The sequence below is a fragment of the Acinonyx jubatus genome, chromosome B2, assembly GCF_027475565.1.
Source record: "Acinonyx jubatus isolate Ajub_Pintada_27869175 chromosome B2, VMU_Ajub_asm_v1.0, whole genome shotgun sequence".
Lineage (NCBI taxonomy): Eukaryota > Metazoa > Chordata > Mammalia > Carnivora > Felidae > Acinonyx > Acinonyx jubatus.
Genome location: NC_069385.1, coordinates 29,923,452 through 29,942,872, shown reverse-complemented (window position 1 = coordinate 29,942,872; position 19,421 = coordinate 29,923,452). Strand labels below are relative to the sequence as shown.

General features: G+C 38.9%; 1 protein-coding gene across 4 annotated transcripts in view; it reads right to left on the bottom strand.

The window, feature by feature from the left end:
• The window catches only part of HBS1L (HBS1 like translational GTPase), an 86,638-nt gene extending 67,751 nt beyond the window's left edge, over positions 1-18,887 (bottom strand). Inside the window, exons 1-5 of one of the 4 annotated variants that reach the window (XM_015081883.3) lie at positions 18,653-18,887; positions 14,127-14,192; positions 5,133-5,261; positions 4,440-4,634; positions 239-3,212 (exon numbers count right to left, since the gene is read on the bottom strand). In XM_015081883.3, coding sequence (XP_014937369.1) covers positions 1,741-3,212; positions 4,440-4,634; positions 5,133-5,261; positions 14,127-14,192; positions 18,653-18,695 — 1,905 coding nt within the window. In that variant the 5' untranslated portion in view covers positions 18,696-18,887 and the 3' untranslated portion in view covers positions 239-1,740. The other 3 variants (XM_015081882.3, XM_027056826.2, XM_053222210.1) reach the window with 3 other exon arrangements.
• Positions 18,888-19,421: the final 534 nt, after the last annotated feature.

The following is a 19,421-nucleotide window of genomic DNA, read 5'->3' as shown; positions in this document are numbered from 1 at the left end:
CTAAGTTGGAGAGGGCCCATATATAAATCTAGTTGATGAGTCATACACTAATTTTGCAAAAGTACTAAAATGTTTCATCAAGGTATAAGAGTAGGAAAACAAAATCAGCAGTTGGGGTAATTTAAACTTTAAAACTGACCATAAAATATAACCTATCTCGTAAGCATCACCTTGATATACACTGAAATACACAATTAAAAACAAAACCTGAAGGCATCACAAAAAAAAGTGTTTGGCCAAGAATAAGGAAAACATAATTCTAGCTTAAGATTTCCCACCAAAACAGTGGATATAAAAATATCATACACAGCTAAAAATATTGGAATGTCATTCTGAAAATAAACTGAAACAAGAAATACAAAAAAGAAAAATTATAAAAAGCACTCTGAAGTAGCTGCCAGAGAAAGTAGGTCTTTACTAGGAAAAGGCCAGCTATTTTATTTTCATTAAGAGCTAACATTTTAGATCCTATTTTTTTCTGCAAGAAATACTAATGATACAGTATCAGCATCCTCTTATGCAAGACTATAATTCCTAATTAGCAATTTTCCTTGGTATTTCTGATTACGAGAAACTATAAAATATAAATTCACATTGGTCAGGTGCTATCCTTAGCATTAGTAATTCTTTCCATTCTATTGAGTTCTTCCCCCAAGGCAATAGTTCTCAAGTAAAAGTAACACATCAAAATCACCTGGGGACTTGTTTAAAAATACACAGTCCCAAAATGTCATCCCTCTGAGACTAACTGACCATGTCTGGATTGAAGCCACGGCATCTGTTCTGAAAAAAATTCCCCTAGCGATTCTGATTGCTAGTTGAGGACCACTGCTTTCAGGGATGAATTACATACTTGTTCTACTGCCTAGAAGAGCTCGGATTTGGTCTGACACTGCTGAAACTTGGTCATGGTAGCACATACACTGTCAGTATCAGAGGAAAACACATTTTATTACTTACATAAGAAAAAAGCTAAAGAGATCTGATAAAATTATCTATTCAAACAGCATGCAACCATACTTGAAAACACTTTCTATATATTTATTTCAAAGTGTGCATTTAGGACAAATGGTTTCGAAAATATATAAAAATAATTTATGTACTAATCCAACTTCAATATGTACATGGTCCCTTAAAGGATTTTCATTTTATTATCATCAAAAATGTATTTATTTCAACAACCTCCACAGTATTCTTAAAAGTCAGGAATTTTAAAATTTTCTAATAGAAAAATTTTATCCACCTACAGAAAAATAATGAATGGGAATGATATCACTAATATTTTAAAATATAATTATGTCTCACCTATGCTATGCCACATATCAGAAGAAAAATCTTTATCTCTAAACTAGAATAATCCCAAGTGGCATTTTCATTTAAGAATGAAGCACAAACATGTTTTACAAAAGAAAAGGTCTCATTGTAAAAACTTATAAAGTTGAGTGCTTCAAACAAAAATATCTGAGGTTTGATTTCACAATATCAAGTTTCCATATGCATTTTGTAAACATATACACCCACTTTAGGCTATCAACTTAAATAAAGCCAGTTATCACTAAAAGAAAATATAGTAAAAAAAAGTTTTTTTCAGTGCAAAAATACATTATCAACTAAAGTTATCAACTGACTTAAGACAATTTTAATATAAAACCACAACTCTCATCCCATAATATACAGTAATCCTATAAAGATTTTAAATTAAAACAAAAACTCTACAACAGTTATCAAGTTCTCCTGTTACTATTCTCTAGTGAAAGCTTTCTTCTGATTAGCTTTTACAATGTCATCAGGAGATGCTGATTTGAAGTCAAATGGTGTTATTGCTATAAGAGGACTTATTTCTTTGTCCTTTATGTCTTGAACTTGTCTACTATAAAGAAAAGTCTTATAGAGGTCAAGGGTGCGTCGCTTGCAGCTTTTCAATGGGTAACGAAGACACAGTGTAGAAGCAAAAGCTGAAGGTCTAGCAGCAAGAGCCTTGGTCCAAGAGAGAGAAAAAGGTGGGTTCCTAGTCAAAGAGCCTTTATTGGTTCTCTTATTATCCTTAGCAGAATTGAAATTTTTCCCTAACTTCGAATTTAAAACTTTAGTTCCTGATGTTGGAGCAACTGATTGGTCTACTACATGTTTTGGAACAAAATCAGGGGTTTTTATAAGGACACTAAGATCAATATTTGAATCTATTCCAGGTGAACTCATTTCAGATACACTGAGCTTAAAGGAATCCTTCTTAAACTGAGAGTTGTCTACATCAATTGTTTCTGCAATCAAATCAGAAAGTGACAAATTCTCAAGGTCTCTTGTAGGAGAAGCTTTACAAAATGCCAAAGACGACAGAGATCCTGTTAACTCTGATATTCCAGTCGAAGATGGATACCGATTTGCTAGCCTTGACAAGGGAAAAGATCCCAAACTGAGATCTGTGAAACTGGCAGATGACTGGTTACAAAGATCAGATAAAGTAAAGCACTGGCTTGGATTATTTTCTTTGTGTTCCTGAAACAGTTCAGCTAGGGATGGACTTTCACACCCGGCAAACTGCGGACTGTCATCTTTTAAAATGTAATTCTTGGCACTCTGTTCAACTGAAGAAACACTTCCAACTTCAGTCATTTTACTAGTATTTAAATTATCATGAGCTATATTTTCCAATGAGCTAGTTAAGAGCAAAGGACTATTTAAATTTCCTAAGTTGTTCTGTACTGGAATGTTATGGGTAGCAGGAAGTGAATTATTCTGAATACATAAAGAGTTACTAGGCGTTGTGCTCTTTATCATTAAGGATTTTAAATCTGGTATTTCTTTGAATGCAGAATCATCTTTGGAAACACATTCCGATTCATGAGGTCTAAACAGATCAGCACCTAGATTCTTTGAAAACAGACTTTCCAGACCATCCGTGGATGATAATCTGACTGACGGCTGACTTTTACAAGAATCTCTTGGCGCATCATCAATGAGGTCAGCTAGCGAAAGCTCTTTTGTTAACTTACATGATTCTAGTTTCTTTTCACTTTTAGGTCTGTCAGGTTTCTTTTTTTTATGGAGTAAATAGTGACTTGGTACAACTGAGGAATTATGATATAATCCATATTTTGCTAGTGTGCCAGAAAAATCAGAGGGTTTGCTACTACAATCCAAATGGTTTGCGGATTGAGGACAAGAGCTTTGAACATTATCAGCTGAAACTTGAGAGGAAGATAATAAGACTCCTTACCTTACAAAAGCCATTAATTTTCAGATGAATAGGTTGACATATGCAGAAGACAGTCACAGCAACCAAAAGGAAACATGAAATGAGGCATTTAATTACTAAATGTTTCTTCTGATTACAGCATGAATAAAGCGATCAAATATTTGATCATTATTTAATAAGTGAACACTCTAAAAAAAAACAATAATAAAGGAATTTTACCTTCCTTTAACCATCTACAGTGACCTTCATACTTTGTTCACTAATATATACAAATGTAAATATCAAGTTAGTCAATATTCTACTTTTCACAAATTTTATAATGTGAGGTTTTAATGTACTTAAATTATCGTCATGGTTATCTCAAATTCAAAACAATTAAAAGACCAATGAAAAGAACTAGGTTTATCTTCTCCTATATTTTTAATGTGTTAAAAACAAGCAAACAAATAACATCCTGTCATCTCTGGGATAAACTATTAATAAAGATGAAATATTAAAGACTCATTTTCATAGGGTCAGTTACAAGTGCCTCCACATCAAAAATTTTTTTTAATTTAAATAGATAATAAAACCCATCCTTGTTTCATAGTAACAGATTGCATACGACTTTGATGTGGCAAAAAATCTAGTCCTCAGGTTACAGGAAATACCAGCCCAGTTAATAAATCACCATGGTCATACTGACAGATACCATACCAATTATTACAGAGGTACCTCAGTTCCCTTCTTATGCCAATTAAATTTCCAAGCTTAACCCCAAATTCTATAAATTTAAAATTAAAGATCTGGCTTTGAAATGAAACAGTAGTATGATACTTATGATATTTCAATAAAACTAACATATTTATAAATACTATAAAAATAAAGGGATTTCTGTAATTAATCGTCTGGCTATTAATTTCCACCTCCTGACCCATTAGAGTTAGAAAAACAACAATAATTAAAAAGCTCTCTAAGCTACTGACAAGAAGCAACAAGTGGCTTGTTTTTGTCTGATTTTATTTCCCCTATATCCTGCTAGTTACAAAACAAAGGGAAATTATGAAAAAACAAGCTGTAACAGAGGGAAGAAAACAAAGCACTCAGCTTAAAAATTCACAAAGTGGAAAATCAATTGATGAAAATCAGGATTACTGTAACATGCAAAATGTTCCGCCCATATTTCTTAACAGCCTGAGCAAATCAGTGCCTCTTTTAAAACATTAGCTGTAAAACCACTAAAGGAGAACAAGGAAAAGCATACCTTTTGCAGTCTTCCCTGTGGATGCTGCTCCCTCACTCTTGACCTTCAAATTCTGCATTTTATCTTGCTCCAGAACCAGTGACAAGGCCTTCTGCACATCAAACTTGTTCTTCAGAACTGCTTCGACCAATATGTCATCTGGCACGGCATCTCCAAGTGCCTCTCTCATGTGATCAAGGCATGAATACAGACGAGCTAGAACAGAAAATAATTAAAAGGCTGTACTTAAATGGTGCCATGGAAGAACACTCAATCTTGAAAACTAAAAAAAGGAATTTGAAACTATATTAGGATGTACAACTCTCCTCTTTCCTTGGCAAAAATTATTTATAATGATTATATTTTTATCCACAATATATCTCTTTCCCTATTAGAGCTTATGAAATAATAAATATTGGTACAAGAAAACAAATCACTGAAGTTTCTCTCCTGAAGAGATAAAACAAAGATCTCAGTCAAAAATTCCAGTTAAATAGCCACACAACCAATGTTTCAGCCATATAGTTAAACATACATTCCTCATAAAATATACTTAATAAAATGTAAATTTCCCTTGACGAGACAAGATATATTTGTACCATTCCTTCCCACCATCACTATCATGAACAATCACAATAAAACTGAAAAATTCTGGTATACCGATTACGAATCATTTTCAAACATGAAGCACGGATAAACTACTTTTTACTATACCTTGATCAATTCCACTTAGCTGATGGTTCAAAAAAGAATTGGAGGACTCTTTCAGATCTTCGTAATCATATTCTTCTACAGGCTCAACAAGTGAAGGTTTGTCACGTCGCGAGTAAATAAACTGAGCAGCTAGAACAGAAAATGATGGAAGAATGCTGTAGCACAGCCACTTTCCAATAAGTCTTTTTTTTTTTAAAGTGAAAATAAAAACAAAAGATGCTGATCAACCACCTACAGCCATTTACCCACATTCTGTAGTAATAGCTAAAAACAAAACAGGGACAAAACACACCATACTCCAAATCCTGCTCAGACGTCCTTACTAACTACTCACTGGCCTCTACAATCATCCTCCTTTTTAATCTCCAAAACCTTCACCGAGCTGACTCGCCACAGTTTTCAAACACTACCTTTCCTAACACCTCATCCCTGCCTACCACCCCATCTTCCCTGCCATATTCTCTTCTTTGGAACAAATATTTCAAACCACATACCAAACTTGCTTATTTGTACAATTAAGAAAATACTAAAGGGGTGCCTGGGTGGCTCAGTCAGTTAAGCATCCAACTTCAGCCAGGTCATGATCTCACAGCTCGTGGGTTCAAGTCCCGCGTCAGGCTCTGTGCTGATGGCTCAGAACCTGGAGCCTGCTTTGGATTCTGTGTCTCCCTCTCTCTCTGCCCCTCCCCACTCATGCTCTGTCTCTCTCTCTCTCCCTCAAAAATAAACATTAAAAAAATTTTTTTAATAAAAATTTAAAAAAAGAAAATACTAAAAACTTAATTTTCACTTTCTGAGAATTGCTAATTTTGTCTGAACCCAACAGCTGATCAAAATCATAGACCTTAATTTTTGAAAACCTCCTTTCAATCACGCACTGTCTACACTGCATAATAGCATCACATACCTAACTCTGACTTTCAGATATCAGCCTGTGCCATTCTATAGCACTCAGTGTCATCCCTCAATGTGTAACTGGTATTGTATATTTCATTAAAAGGAGGAAAGCCAAAGTATCAAAGTGTCAATATATGTCTGTGTATCATCAACCAAATATAAGTGAGCAAAAAAGAAAAATCATCATGAACGCCCCCAGGACTGACTCTTCCACCTCAGCTGGATGCCCACTGACCTCAATTCCTGCAGCTTGTGTTCAATTGTGAAGAAATATAATTAAAGAATAAGTTAAGAAAGATAGAAAGTTACAAAGACAGAGGGTAGAAATACAGCATTCTACACGCAAAGTGTTCCTAGGGATTTTATAGTATTTAGCTTTCTGGAAGAGCACATAACACTTAAGTCTACTGCTTAGTGTTCCCACATTGAACCTTTGTGCATGTTTTCAGGAAGGCATGACCTATGAAAGAAAGAGAAACTAACCATAAAGTCTATAACCAATGCATATAAATAATGCACATACAAACACTAGATAATGCTATGGCTTATGTGTAATACCCCTACTCAGAGGGCTGTGGCATAAGTGCTATCTATTCATAGACTATATAAACCATGGCCTTAGAGATTAGTAGTAAAAGCAAAGAAAAAAACGTAACAATGCATTTTAAGAGCCAAATGAGTAGTACAGATGAGTGCTACAGAGGCACAGTCACCGAAGACTGGCGCGATTATACAAAATGAGGTAAGAACATCAGAAAAACTGAGGAGCAGGTGGAAGACACCTGGGACAAAGAGAACAAGAGAGAGAGTGCGGCTATTCTGCCATACTGCGTGTTTCCTTAACACAACCTACTCACACCAAATGGTAAACAGGAGAACGATGAGGGTAAAACATTCAAGTTGCTTTGGTTATGAGATTTTGCCCCCACTTCGATGTTTTGCATCATCACCTAAAAGCAGCAGGTACAAAGTAACGTCTGCCACAGCTTACACCGTAACTGTGACCGTACGTACCATAAAGCCAGAGCGCGCCACATTCTTCCTCTAGGCTCAGTTTGGAGGACCTGTGACTTGTTTTGTGCATGCCTACCGCTTCTTGACCCTCCGAGATCTGTGAGCATTTTGCCTTTGCAACATGACTTGTTAGTTTAATTATTTCTCACATTTCTGTTAAGCTTTTACCTTTTTTAAAAATTTAAAGTTTTATAGTTACTGGAATATTTCTTTATTAGGAAGTTAAGGTATCTTTTCAAATGTGCAAGCATTTTCATTACTGTTTTTGCAGTACTTTACAGGCTGAGTGATCTGTCACGATCCTATTTTTTCCCAGTTATGTTATTTTTTGTATACAATTCTGAAGACCCTAAGGTTTTCAAAAAATACACATATCAGAGGCGCCTGGGTGGCTCAGTTGGTTAAGCGTCTGACTTCCGCTCAGGTCACAACCTCACACTCCGTGAGTTCGAGCCCCACATCAGGCTCTGAGCTGACAGCTCAGAGCCTGGAGCCTGCTTCAGATTCTGTGTCTCCCGCTCTCTATGCCCCTCCCCCACTCATGCTCTGTCTGTCAAAAATAAACACACATTAAAAAAAATATACACATATTATGGGCGTGCCTGGGTGGCTCAGTTCGTTGTGTCTGACTTTGCCTCGGGTCATGATCTCATGGTTCCTGGATTCGAGCCCCATGTTGGGCTCTGTGCTGACAGCTCAGAACCTGGAGCCTGTTTCAGATTCTGTGTCTCCCTCTCTCTCTAACCCTCCCCTACTTATGCTCTGTGTGTGTGTGTGTGTCTCTCTCTCTCTCTCTCTCTCTCAAAAATAAACATTAAAAAAACCTTTTTATTTAACAATACACATATTATGTTGCATATATACCCCTATTTATCTCCCTCTAGTACAAGGAGAATAGAGCACTGCTATTATAATGAAATGGGGTGGGATGCCTGAGTGGCTCAGTTGGTTAAGCATCCAACTCTTGGTTTTGGCTCAGGTCATGATCTCACAGTCCATGAGTTCAAGCCCCACATCAGGCTCTGCACTGACAGCATGGAGACTGTTGGGGATCCTCTGTCTTCCTCTCTGCCCCTCCCTGACTCTCTCAAAAATAAACATTAAAGTAATTAATTAATTAGTTAATAATAACTGGGGTACTAAAAAATGTAAACTGGACCGCTTTGTGCCTGGTAATTTAGAAATTATTTTCCTAGCTGTAATAAACTACTCAGTTTAGCCTAAAAGTAACAAAAAAAAAAAAAAAAAAAATACTTTCCCTAACTTCTTCTCTTATCTTTCAACTGTGAGGAAAACCCTAAGGAAAATCAAAACTTAAGTAAGGAAAAAAATCAGATAATTCCCTCAACAATTTTCACTCAGGAAATAATTGACAGGGAAAAGGAAGTTGTCAATATCCAGGCTGCTACTCAACCTCAGAGGAACTATTTTTTTTCTGGGGGGGGGGGGAAGCGGATGGATTCTTATCCCTAATCTACACACAAATCCAACTCAGAAACCTACACTGTGGCTACTGTTTTAGAAATGCTGTTGGCTGGATTTGCTGGGAATTGGGGCGGGAAAGAAGGTAGAAAAAGTCCCCAGGGAAAATAGCTACTAGTGGGGAAAAAACAGTCCAAATCTCTGAAGTTGAAGTGAGAACCCAAAAGGCAAGAAATACAATAAAAAGAGAAAGAAAGAGGAGAGCAAAGGATAAATACAAAATACTATTCTTTTCTAAATTTAAATCACAAACTTTGATGGAAATGCTTTCTGAAAAATTGGAACACCCATAATTACTTTTAAAACTTAAGGCATTTAAACATATATGAAATTTCAAAGAATTCAAAACCTGACTCCTAAACTGCCTCAAATTGTTCCCTAAACACCTTAAATTGAATATCATGTAAGAAGCACTCATTAATGATACAACTGCCTGAGCTTCCTCCTCTGGAGGTTCTGATTCTGTGATGCTGGAAACGGGACCGGAATCTGTATTTTTTTATGTGTTCTGTATTTTTGAGAAAGGGAGAGACGAAGTACGAGTGGGCAAAGGGCAGAGAGAGAGAGAGAGAGAGAGAGAGAGAGAGAGAGAATGAATCAGAAGCAGGCTCCAGGCTCCAAGCTGTCAGCACAGAGCCAAAGCAGGGCCTGAACTTGTGAACTGTATGATCATGACCTGAGCCCAAGTCTGACGCTTAACCAACTGAGCCACCCAGGCACCCCCAGGGAATCTGTATTTTTATACTATTCCCAGATGACTGATATCAGGGAAAGTTAGGAAAAACTGGCCTACAAATCCCCCTGTAGTCCACTTTGTATATGGTCATCAGTTCCTTTCCAAAAATATTACCCCTTATTCAAAAACCTCCAATAAGCTGACACGACACACCAAAAATTAAAAACTGCCTTCCAGAATTTGCCTATTTCCGTTCCCAGCCCTCTTTCCTGCTGCAAATGAGTGTTCTCAAATAAGCCTCACATAGAGGCCACTGCTCAAGCACTACTGTTTCCTCTAAGATGCCATTCTTCCTCCCAAATGTCCCAGTCCTTCCAGAAGCCTTCCCACACCCTTCAGGCAGGACTAATGTTCCACCCACCATACCACTTTGGCACATTTGAAGAGGACATTTAACATACTTCCTTATACCAAATTAATTCATAAATTTATTAGAATTGGGTTTTTCTTACACGTTAATTGATGCTTAATAAAGATTCTGAGTTGGAATGGAATGAATACTACTGTTTAAGCAATCATTGGAGGCCTTTTGACTGAGTGGCTCCAATGCCTTGCTAACAAATGGAAAACTAAGCCAGAGTCAACTCCTAAGCCTGAGGATCAAGAAGAACAACCAAGCAGGGGTACCTCGATGGCTCAGTTGATTAAGCTTCAGACTTAGGTTCAGGTCATGATATCACGACTCAACCTGTGGGTTCAAACCCCAAGTCAGGCTCTGTGCTGACAGCTCAGAGCCCGGAGCCTGCTTCGGATTCTGTGTCTCCATCTCTCTCTGCCCTGCCCCCGCTTGCACTGTCTGTCTGTCTGTCTGTCTGTCTGTCAAAAATAAATAAACGTTAAAAAAAATTTTAAAAAGAACCACCAATCACAAAAATCCAACTAGGCTTTCTCAAATAATGCAACCTTTAAGCTATAGTCAATCAAATAATTTCCTTGCTTTGTTTCCTATCTTCTCTATAAAATCCCTGCCCCTTAGTCCAATCTGGTGGGGGGACCATAACCACTTCCAGTTTGGAGCTGCCTGATTCAAACTGGTGTTTGTTCGAATAAATTCTTACTAATTGCAATATGCCTCAGTTTATCCTTTAACACTTCCAATTACAGTAGGCAAAACAAAACCCACAACTGTTCAAATAAAGTTGTATATGTAGGCTCTTTTTGCCATCCTCAATTCCTTGGCTATGTTCAACACGCAATATCAAAGTCAATCTTTCCAAAGGAAAAAAAGCTGTAACATTTAGAAATTCCCTTTCCATCAGGACAACGGTGCCTACCTAGAGTTCAAAAACGTACATGTGCTGATGAATTTTAGAAAAATTCCTATTAATTGATAAAAATCACTCGATTATCAGAATTCATAAGACCATGAATATGATCAGCTCTTCAATGACACTGGTTGCTTCTTTAAGAACAGAGCATCCTTCTAACACTATTCATTTTTTATTGAAAATCACTTGGAAAATATATCACTAAAAAAGAAAAATAAGTTTCTGATCTAACATCACTATTGCATACATGTTTTGAAAAACTAAAAGACCTCAAACCACATGCATTTGTTAAAAACACAGTTTGTCACAGAAAAAACTCAAAACCATTTCACTGTACCTCCCACTTCAATAAAGTCACTGACTTCTTGGTGTATAGTACAGAAGTAACTCAAGGAGTAAAACTATCCTGAAAATGAACCACACACAAGACACACCGTCAAGACCTATGCGAGACAAAGGGATAAACTCTGACCTCAAGAAAGCGAGGCCATGAACACACACAAAAAAAACACCCTCTGAATGCCTGACGTGGTATGCCATCAGTTCCTTACACGAGATCAAGAATACGTTATCCAGATAAGCCTAGATAAATGAATGTGTTAACCTGCAAGATTAAGATGTCTTTCAGCAGTCCCTCTCTCTATAAAGGTTTCCACACTGTGCAAGCCAGATTCAACCAACTTCCAGATCCTGTAGCCCTTAATTCCTGTAAGGTATCTCTTGAATCTATCTCCAAATCGAATGCTACCACCCTTGTCCTAAACTTTGATTCTCAAAGCAAACATCAACAGACTATGGAGAGCTTATTAAATAAAAGAGCAGCTGTGCCCCCCTCTGAACAGGGCCAAGAGTTACTTTTCTAATAAATTCCCCAGTGATGCTGATGGTACCTGGACCACACTTTGAGAACACTGTCCTCAAATATCCTCATCTCCTCTAGATTAATAAACCCATCTCCAAACTAATCTATGTACATCCCCTAATGTACTACCTTCAATCCAGTCTCTACTATGTAAGAGCTTTTTTAAAAAACTCCCATCTAGGGGCACCTGGGTGGTTCAGTTGGTTGAGTGTCTGACTCTTGATTTCAGCTTAGATCACGATCTTAGGGTCCCAGGACCAAGCCCCTGCTTAAGATTCTCTCTCTCTCTCTCTCTCTCTCTCTCTCCCCCTCTGCCCCTCTCCCCTGCTCAGGTGCGCATTCTCGCTCTTGCTCTCTCTCAAATAAAATAAAATACTCCAATCTAATTATCACACTCACATCATCTTCTCAGTTTCATGAACATGCCATGCTCTCCACTGCACTTAAAATATGAGTGATAAAGTTAATGCTACCAGATATCACTTTATCACCTAGTCAACTGTGACAGTATATCGTAGGAACCCCAAAGGGTTAACCCATGAAGTTTTTTTAACACTGCAAATGGCAAGTGTCTCAGAGGTACCTTGAAAAAAATGAAATTTCTTTTATCCTTCATCCCTACAAAATGTGGTCTTGAATCCCAGCAAAGGAGCTCTAAAGGCATGATGATTAAGCCATCTCTGAGCTTGTAACCCAGTCTTCTTTACTCTGCTTTGTGATGCTGGGGTTGCAGTCTCTAGGAAGTTCATTTCTTTGACAGCTGGCTCCCTTTTAGGATCAGCCAATGGGGAGATGCTAGAGGGAGACTGGAAGGTCAGAAGAGGAAGACACGTGCTCCTTTCCTTTCTGCTTCTTGTCCATCCCCCATCTGCCCAGCAACACCGCACGCTGCAGTAACAGCAGTTAGTACCAGTTAGCAGTTTTCCTGAAACTCCCAGAACCAGCTTCAGTGTGCCCCTGCCCACATCCCTCAGACACCCTGACCAGCCTGCTGACTAGAACTCCCTGTTGAAAAGGCTGAATCCCAGATTCACAAGGTCCTTTTGCAGGCACCGGTGCCAGCCATGCACTGTCCCCCTCCTCAGAGGTCTAAGTCTCCGTTCCACAGCCCCTCCTCTGAACTTCAGAAGCAAAGCAGCACCGTCCTGTCACAGGTCTAAGTTCCAGCTAGAAGCACCTCCAGGTGCTTCTAAAAGGTTGGGTCTGACCTCGCCCACGTGCTCCTCCAGGAACTCAGAACTGTAAATGTTTCCTGAAGCTACCACCTCCCTGACACTTTGCTGGCCCTTTTTGCATTTTTTTGTTCTCTAAAACCTAGCTAACAATTTTTTTGTATTAAATTCTCTCTGGCAGGGGTGCCTGGGTGGCTCAGTCAGTTAAGTGTCTGCCTTCAGCTCAGGTCATGATCTCGAAGTCCATGGGTTCCAGCCCCGCGTCGGGCTCTGTGCTGACAGCTCAGAGCCTGGAGCCTGCTTTGCATTCTGTGTCTCCCTCTCTCTCTCTCCCCTTCCCTTGCCTGTGCTCTCTCTCTCTCTCAAAAATAAACAAACATTATAAATAAATAAATAAATAAATACTCTCTGGCAAAATGACTGGTACAATTTCTATCTCCTAACAGGATCCTGAATGGTAAGTGTGTAACACTAGAGGAAGATTGGAAAGGCCCTGATAGTAGTAAGGCTAAATGAGGAAAGCAGAAATCAAGAGCTAGATGCATTTCAGAGCAATAAGGAGAGGTGCTAAGACAAGTTGTGGAGTATCTCTGCTTTATAGGGAAGAGGGATTCTAAAAAGTCAGAAGGGACATACTTGGTCATCAGAGACTGAAAGTGAGATTAAAGCAGGTACAGGTCTACAGGGCAGCTTCAGAGACTAAATGGGATTAAAGACAAAGTGGATTTTGATAGAATGTTAATTATATTAAGCCCTTAATATAGAGCCTTTAAACTTGTAGAGAATGAGTGCTGTGAATTATACTTATGTTGTACCTAACTGTATTTAATTTTACCCTTTCACAGCATAGTAAAATTTAGCAGGGCATTTTAACTAACTGTTTATAGAACAGAATGAAATTTGAAGACAAATATATTATTAGGGAAATTATGAGAAAAGGTCTGGTCGAACATTATGTATTTGCTGAAAAGAATATATGAATGTTTCATGTTTTCTTTATACAGTGATAAAGAACTCTTTCAGCAGGTAGGCAGGAGATACAAACTGATGCCCAGTCCTACCGAAAAATGAACTCTACATGACTCTTTGGCTCCATCAGAAGTCTGAACTACATATATTTGGTTTATTTAACAAACTATATAACAGTAAACTGAAGTACTATATGAAACGTAGTCTATATGTAACACCTCAATGTTTCTAATATTCAAGAGATCCCTGAGTATATAAAGTTAATTGCTATCTGCTTTCAAAAGTTTTAGGTTTTCATTATTGACTAAATTACCATTTCAGTAAAATTTAGATTAACTGCATGTTACAAAGAATTTTGGAAAAAACATACTTTTCAAAGTTTTCTTCAAATTGTTGTTGAAAGCTAAATGATGAAATCAATACTTTAAATTCTTTTCTTAGGTAAAGAAATGATTTTATACACCTTTAAAAGTTAACATACAATTATCTTTTAAACATTACATAATATCATAGCCTTATGGAACACTCTAGTCCTAGAATGACAATGATACTTACTTAACATTTCTAAACCCCCAAATAATGGAAATCAAATACCTGTTGATGGCGAAATACAATAATCATCCTCTACAGACTGGCCATAGAGATCATCATCTTCAAAATCTATAATAAAAACACAAAAGATAAATTTATTTACAAGTTCTTTTTGTATTCTTAGTTATTAACAAGGAAGCATCAGAACTTTCTCCAAACTAAACCATCCCTCAAAATTACAGGAACTTGGAATGTCTGCTTTTCCAAAAAATTCTAAAAATTTTATCCACAAAGTAGGTACTTACTGACTTTATGCATAAAGACATACACAGTTCTGGGGCGCCTGGGTGGCTCAGTTGGTTGAGCGACCAACTTCAGCTCAGGTCATGATCTCATGGTTTGTGAGTTCGAGCCCCGCGTCGGGCTCTGTGCTGACAGCTCAGAGCCTGGAGCCTGCTTCAGATTCTCTGTCTCCCTCTCTCTCTGCCCCTCCCCTACTCATGCTCTGTCTCTCTGTGTCTCAGAAATAAACATTAAAAAAAAAATTTTTTTAAAGATATACACAGTTCTTCATTTTTTTAAGCTAACTGGGTTTCGTTAGAATTTTTCCAAGTTTTCACTTTATGCAATCAAAAAACGATAACACCACAGGCCACAAATTTGAATTGTCTCTCTGGTGTTAAAACCTGAAATAAGCCATCCATTCATTTTTTTTTTCACCAAGTGCTGTCTATGACCTAAGCATTTATTTCCCATACAATCGACTAGCACAGGGTATACAATCAGACCATGAGAACAGATTTTCTTCACGTCAAGCTAATTTCTATAAAAACCATCTTATCCTAAACTCCCTTGTGCTCTGTTCACGCTAATTGGACTTCTTTTCCTAGTGACCAGAATATGCACTTTGCCCAGATTTCCTAAAGCTGCTTCTTTTTCCTAGTTAAGGTTCCAGCTCAAATGTCACCTGTTTCATACATCTTCCCTGACAACTACCTTCCCCGACCATTCCGGGAGAGCAGCGAGCCCCCTACCACTTTTACTCTCTAGCACCCTCCTCCAACTGTCTGTCTTCAAAGCACTATACGTCTATGTCATTCCATGAGACTATAAGCTCCTTCTGGGCAAGGCTTTGTCTTAGCCAACTACCTAGCACATGTTGGGAACTAAATTAATTCTTGTTTTATTATAAAGTAATGAATCAAACAATTTAAAACTAAAACCTCCAAGAAACATAAATATATTTACGTAAAGGTATTTATTCACATGACAGACTATGCCAAGGACTAATAAAGATATCTGAGGGGCAACAGTGAGTGACAGGAACATTCCCAGATCTATAGGAACCTAAACTCTAACAGGAACCAAACACAAAAAACAGGCAATTAAAAAATTATATGACAAGTGTCTGAGACATGAGAAATATAGACTGATTTGGGAACACACACGTGAACAACAAAAACAGAACTGGAAGTGCGGTGGCTAGAGAAAGATCCCCAGGAAAGTAGTATTGAAACTAACTCCAAAGGATAGGTACCTAGTTTCTCAGGGTATTTATGTATCAGGAACAGCATGTTCAAATGCGGAAACCAAATGTTTATGGCAAAGAAAAATTAGACAAATACAACTATTGGATAAAAATATGTACCAGTGAATAAATTATTAGATCACAATCCTAAGGTAGCAACTTATAAATGAGTCATTTACCAAAAAAAAAAAAAAAATTAGACATTAAAGGCAAGAATCTTTTTTACCAGGTTAGTTTTCCAACTGAAAGTGACCCTAACAGTGCCACAATATAAAGTTTATTTATTTTTGACAGAGAGAGAGAGAGAGAGAGAGAGAGAGAGAGAGAGAGAATGAGTGGGGGAGGGGCAGAGAGAGAGAGACACAGAATCTGAAGCAGGCTCCAGGCTCTGAGCTGTCAGCACAGAGCCCGACATGGGGTGAGGGCTCGAACCCATGGACTTCGAAATCATGACCTGAGCCAAAGTCGGATGCTCAACCGACCAAGCCACCCAGGCGCCCCAACAGTGCCACAATATAAAAGGATGAAGAGAGAGGCACCTGGGTGGCTCAGTCGGTTGAGCCTGCGACTCTTGATTTTTGATTTCACTTCAGGTCAAGAGATCTCACAGTTGTGAGATGGGGGTGGAACCTGCTTAGGATTCATTCATTCTCTCCCTTTCTCTCTCTCTCTCTCTCTCTCTCTCTTTCTCCCCCTCCCCCCCCCTTCCCCCGCCAGCACTCTGTTTCCCAATAAATAAATAAAGATGAAGAGAATTCTGTCCTAGGATTTTTGTAAAGTGGTTCTTTTCCCTGACAAAATTTTGTAATATTTACTGCACATAAAGCATTTTACCAGCTACTGGAGTAAATGTAACAACAGAGTAAACAGAACAATAAAGAATAGACTATGCCCTCCTGGCACTTTTAAATTAGTAGCTAACTGAGGGGTGCCTGGGTGGCTCAGTCAGTTGAGTGTCTGACTTCGGCTCAGGTCATGATCTCACAGGTCGTGGGTTCGGGCCTGGCACCGGGCTCTGTGCTGATAGCTCGGAGCCTGGAGCCTGCTTCGGATTCTGTGTCTCCCTCTCTTTCTCTGCCCTTCCCCCGCTCATGCTCTGTCTCTCTCTGTCTCTCAAAAAAATGAATAAACGTTAAAAAAAATTAAAAATTAGTAGCTAATTGAGCATTAGCTAAAGGCAGTCATGTAAGGTACTATCCAAACAACAGAGAAGAACAAAGTGAGAGTTAAATTGAGGAACCAATAGGTTTTAAAGCACATACTCTAATAAAGTTATATTATTTTTGAGAATTTTCAAATTATTATTTGAAAATAATACAAAGGAAACATTAGGAAAAAAAAAAGAAGAATAAACTGGACCCTTAAAATGAGTAGAACTTTTATAAGCAGGAAATGGGGAGGAACCTCCCATGCTACAGGAACAGCTTGTTTATGACATCATCAATTGTTCCAAAGAAACAAGACCAAAAAAACCAACCTGACCTGGGATTGCCCAGGTGAAAAGATATTTAGCACTCACTCCCACAGGACCCGCACCTCTCATCCAGGAAGCCTTCCTTCACACAGAAATCCTGCTTTAAACTCCTCCAACCCACTCGGGAATAAGGTGTTCTCACTTAAGTAGTAGCTCCCACAGCATCTTGGGAGTACTTTTTGTAGCATGTCATACTCGAATCATCGGTTCCTTGTGTATTTCCCCCTCTACAGTCCCTCAAACATCTTACTATTTTTCCCCAAAGCTTGGAGCAGTACTCCAAGCACCCAATTAATGAAGAATAGGCACTCAATTAATGTTGGTTGAAGAGATTATGCATACTTATTGAAGAAATGAGGAGTACACTGCAATTAGGCCTATCCATACTTGTCCTGTCATAACTGCAAAACTATCTCTCGGGCCTCAAGTCATCTCTCAGGTAGCAGCGATCCACATGCAATAAATCCACTGCATACACTTAAAACGACCTCCAATCTGAAGTGAACACCAGGAACCTAACATGTGCCAGGCTGGCGAGGCGAATCTCCAAATGCAGTACAGGGTGTTAGCTACCCTTCACTATGGTTAGGCATACTGATGTTCTAGAATAATCTGTTGACAGTGCCAATAACAACCACTAACATATTAAGCACACTTAGACTATTAGCACTTTAAAAAGCAACAGGTCTTAACTCCTTTTTTGCAGTCCTTCATATTTGTTTATAGTTTTAGTTTGTATGATGCTTGGTGATGCCTAGAACTGTTGACTACAAGGAGATGATGCACTTATCCTAAACTAATTCTAACTCTTAAACTCCTAGAGAACATTCACATGCACATTTTTTATTTCATTTTTAAAAATCAGTAAGTACTTTCCGGAGCCCCCTTGCTTCTAGTGTTGCTTTTTTTCCCATTCCAAAAAACATTCATATTGAGCATTATCAACCAAGAACGGAGTATACACCTCAAGATCATCTGATCCACTTATTAATTAGGCCGTTTTAATATCTTTTTTATCGTCTCCTAAGTTTCCAATTTAACTTGAAACTCATACAACCTAAGTTCAGTTAGCTCAAGCCAGGTTCTACACAAACTGTATGCATGAACAAACACAGAAGATTCACCATGTATATCTAATAGTTACAGCCTAACAACTGAAGGTAAGCATGAAATCAATCCGTCTTTTACAAGCGAGCATCATTTCGTGGGCATTTTTTAAAGTGGGGTCGGAAGAGAATACCTAGAAGGAGGCAACTGTGTACCCGACCTGGGAGGAAACAATGGGAGGGAGAGGTGACGTGCACAAATATCACCGAATCCCAACCTCCGCAAATGTCCTCCCCATAGGACGACGTGCAGCACCTCTCCTGCCCTAAAATAAAACCAATCCCAGAGGGCAGAAATCACGACATAAAACAACGCCACTCGCTGGCATTCAGATGAACTGTTATTTTCTCCAACTGAGCCTGCTGTGAATTCCACCCTGGCACCACTAACGAGAAACTCACAGATCAAAGTGTATGCCAACGGGCTGGAATCCCAGCTGGAACGGCGACAATGACGTCCCGGCAAGACCCTGCCACATACCTTCATCGTAGTTATAGCCTCGAACATTCCGATGCCGGGCCATGGCGGGAGAACGGGCCTTTGCCACAGCCCCTCACAAAACACACGGCTTAGATACTGATAAGGCGCCAACTGCGGCCTGGACAACACACACACGCCATCTTAGCTTCCGGCAGGCCTCTGCGCTGAGCTCCTGCGCACGCGCTACGTCTTAAGCCGCGCACTGCGCGACAGCAACTTCTCAGGGTCACCCGCCTCCCCGGAGCGCATGCGCAGTTATGCTCACGAAAAAAAGCTCTTGGGCGTGCCCCGCCCACAGACAGGTTGACTGACAGGGGCTTCAGGGGGCGGTATCCCAGCGCCTATCTTTTGTCGAATTGGAACAAAAATTTGGAGCGCGAGTTCGTGACCTACGCCAGCGTTCCAGGTTATTTCCCAAACTGGTTTCTGCTAATGAAGCCGACTGTGTGCCCAATAAGAGCAGGAAGCTTGTGTAGCTTTCATCTTTAAGGCCCAGGTAGGGACATGATAGACACTCCCAAACTTGTACATGTTTGGTTTAAGAATTAGTTCAAGATTCAGAAGGCAGAAAAAAGGACTGTTTAAATGAATATATATGGTTAAGTTGAGAACTTGGATACAAGAGGTCACCATACTTTCGTGTGTTATTTACTGTTTCACGTATGTGCTCCGTCCTGCATTAATATCTCTAGTAAACAGCTGTCTGCCCTTAGCGATGCAGAGGATTATAATCAGCATCATGAAGAATTCTGTAAGCATTCATTGAACA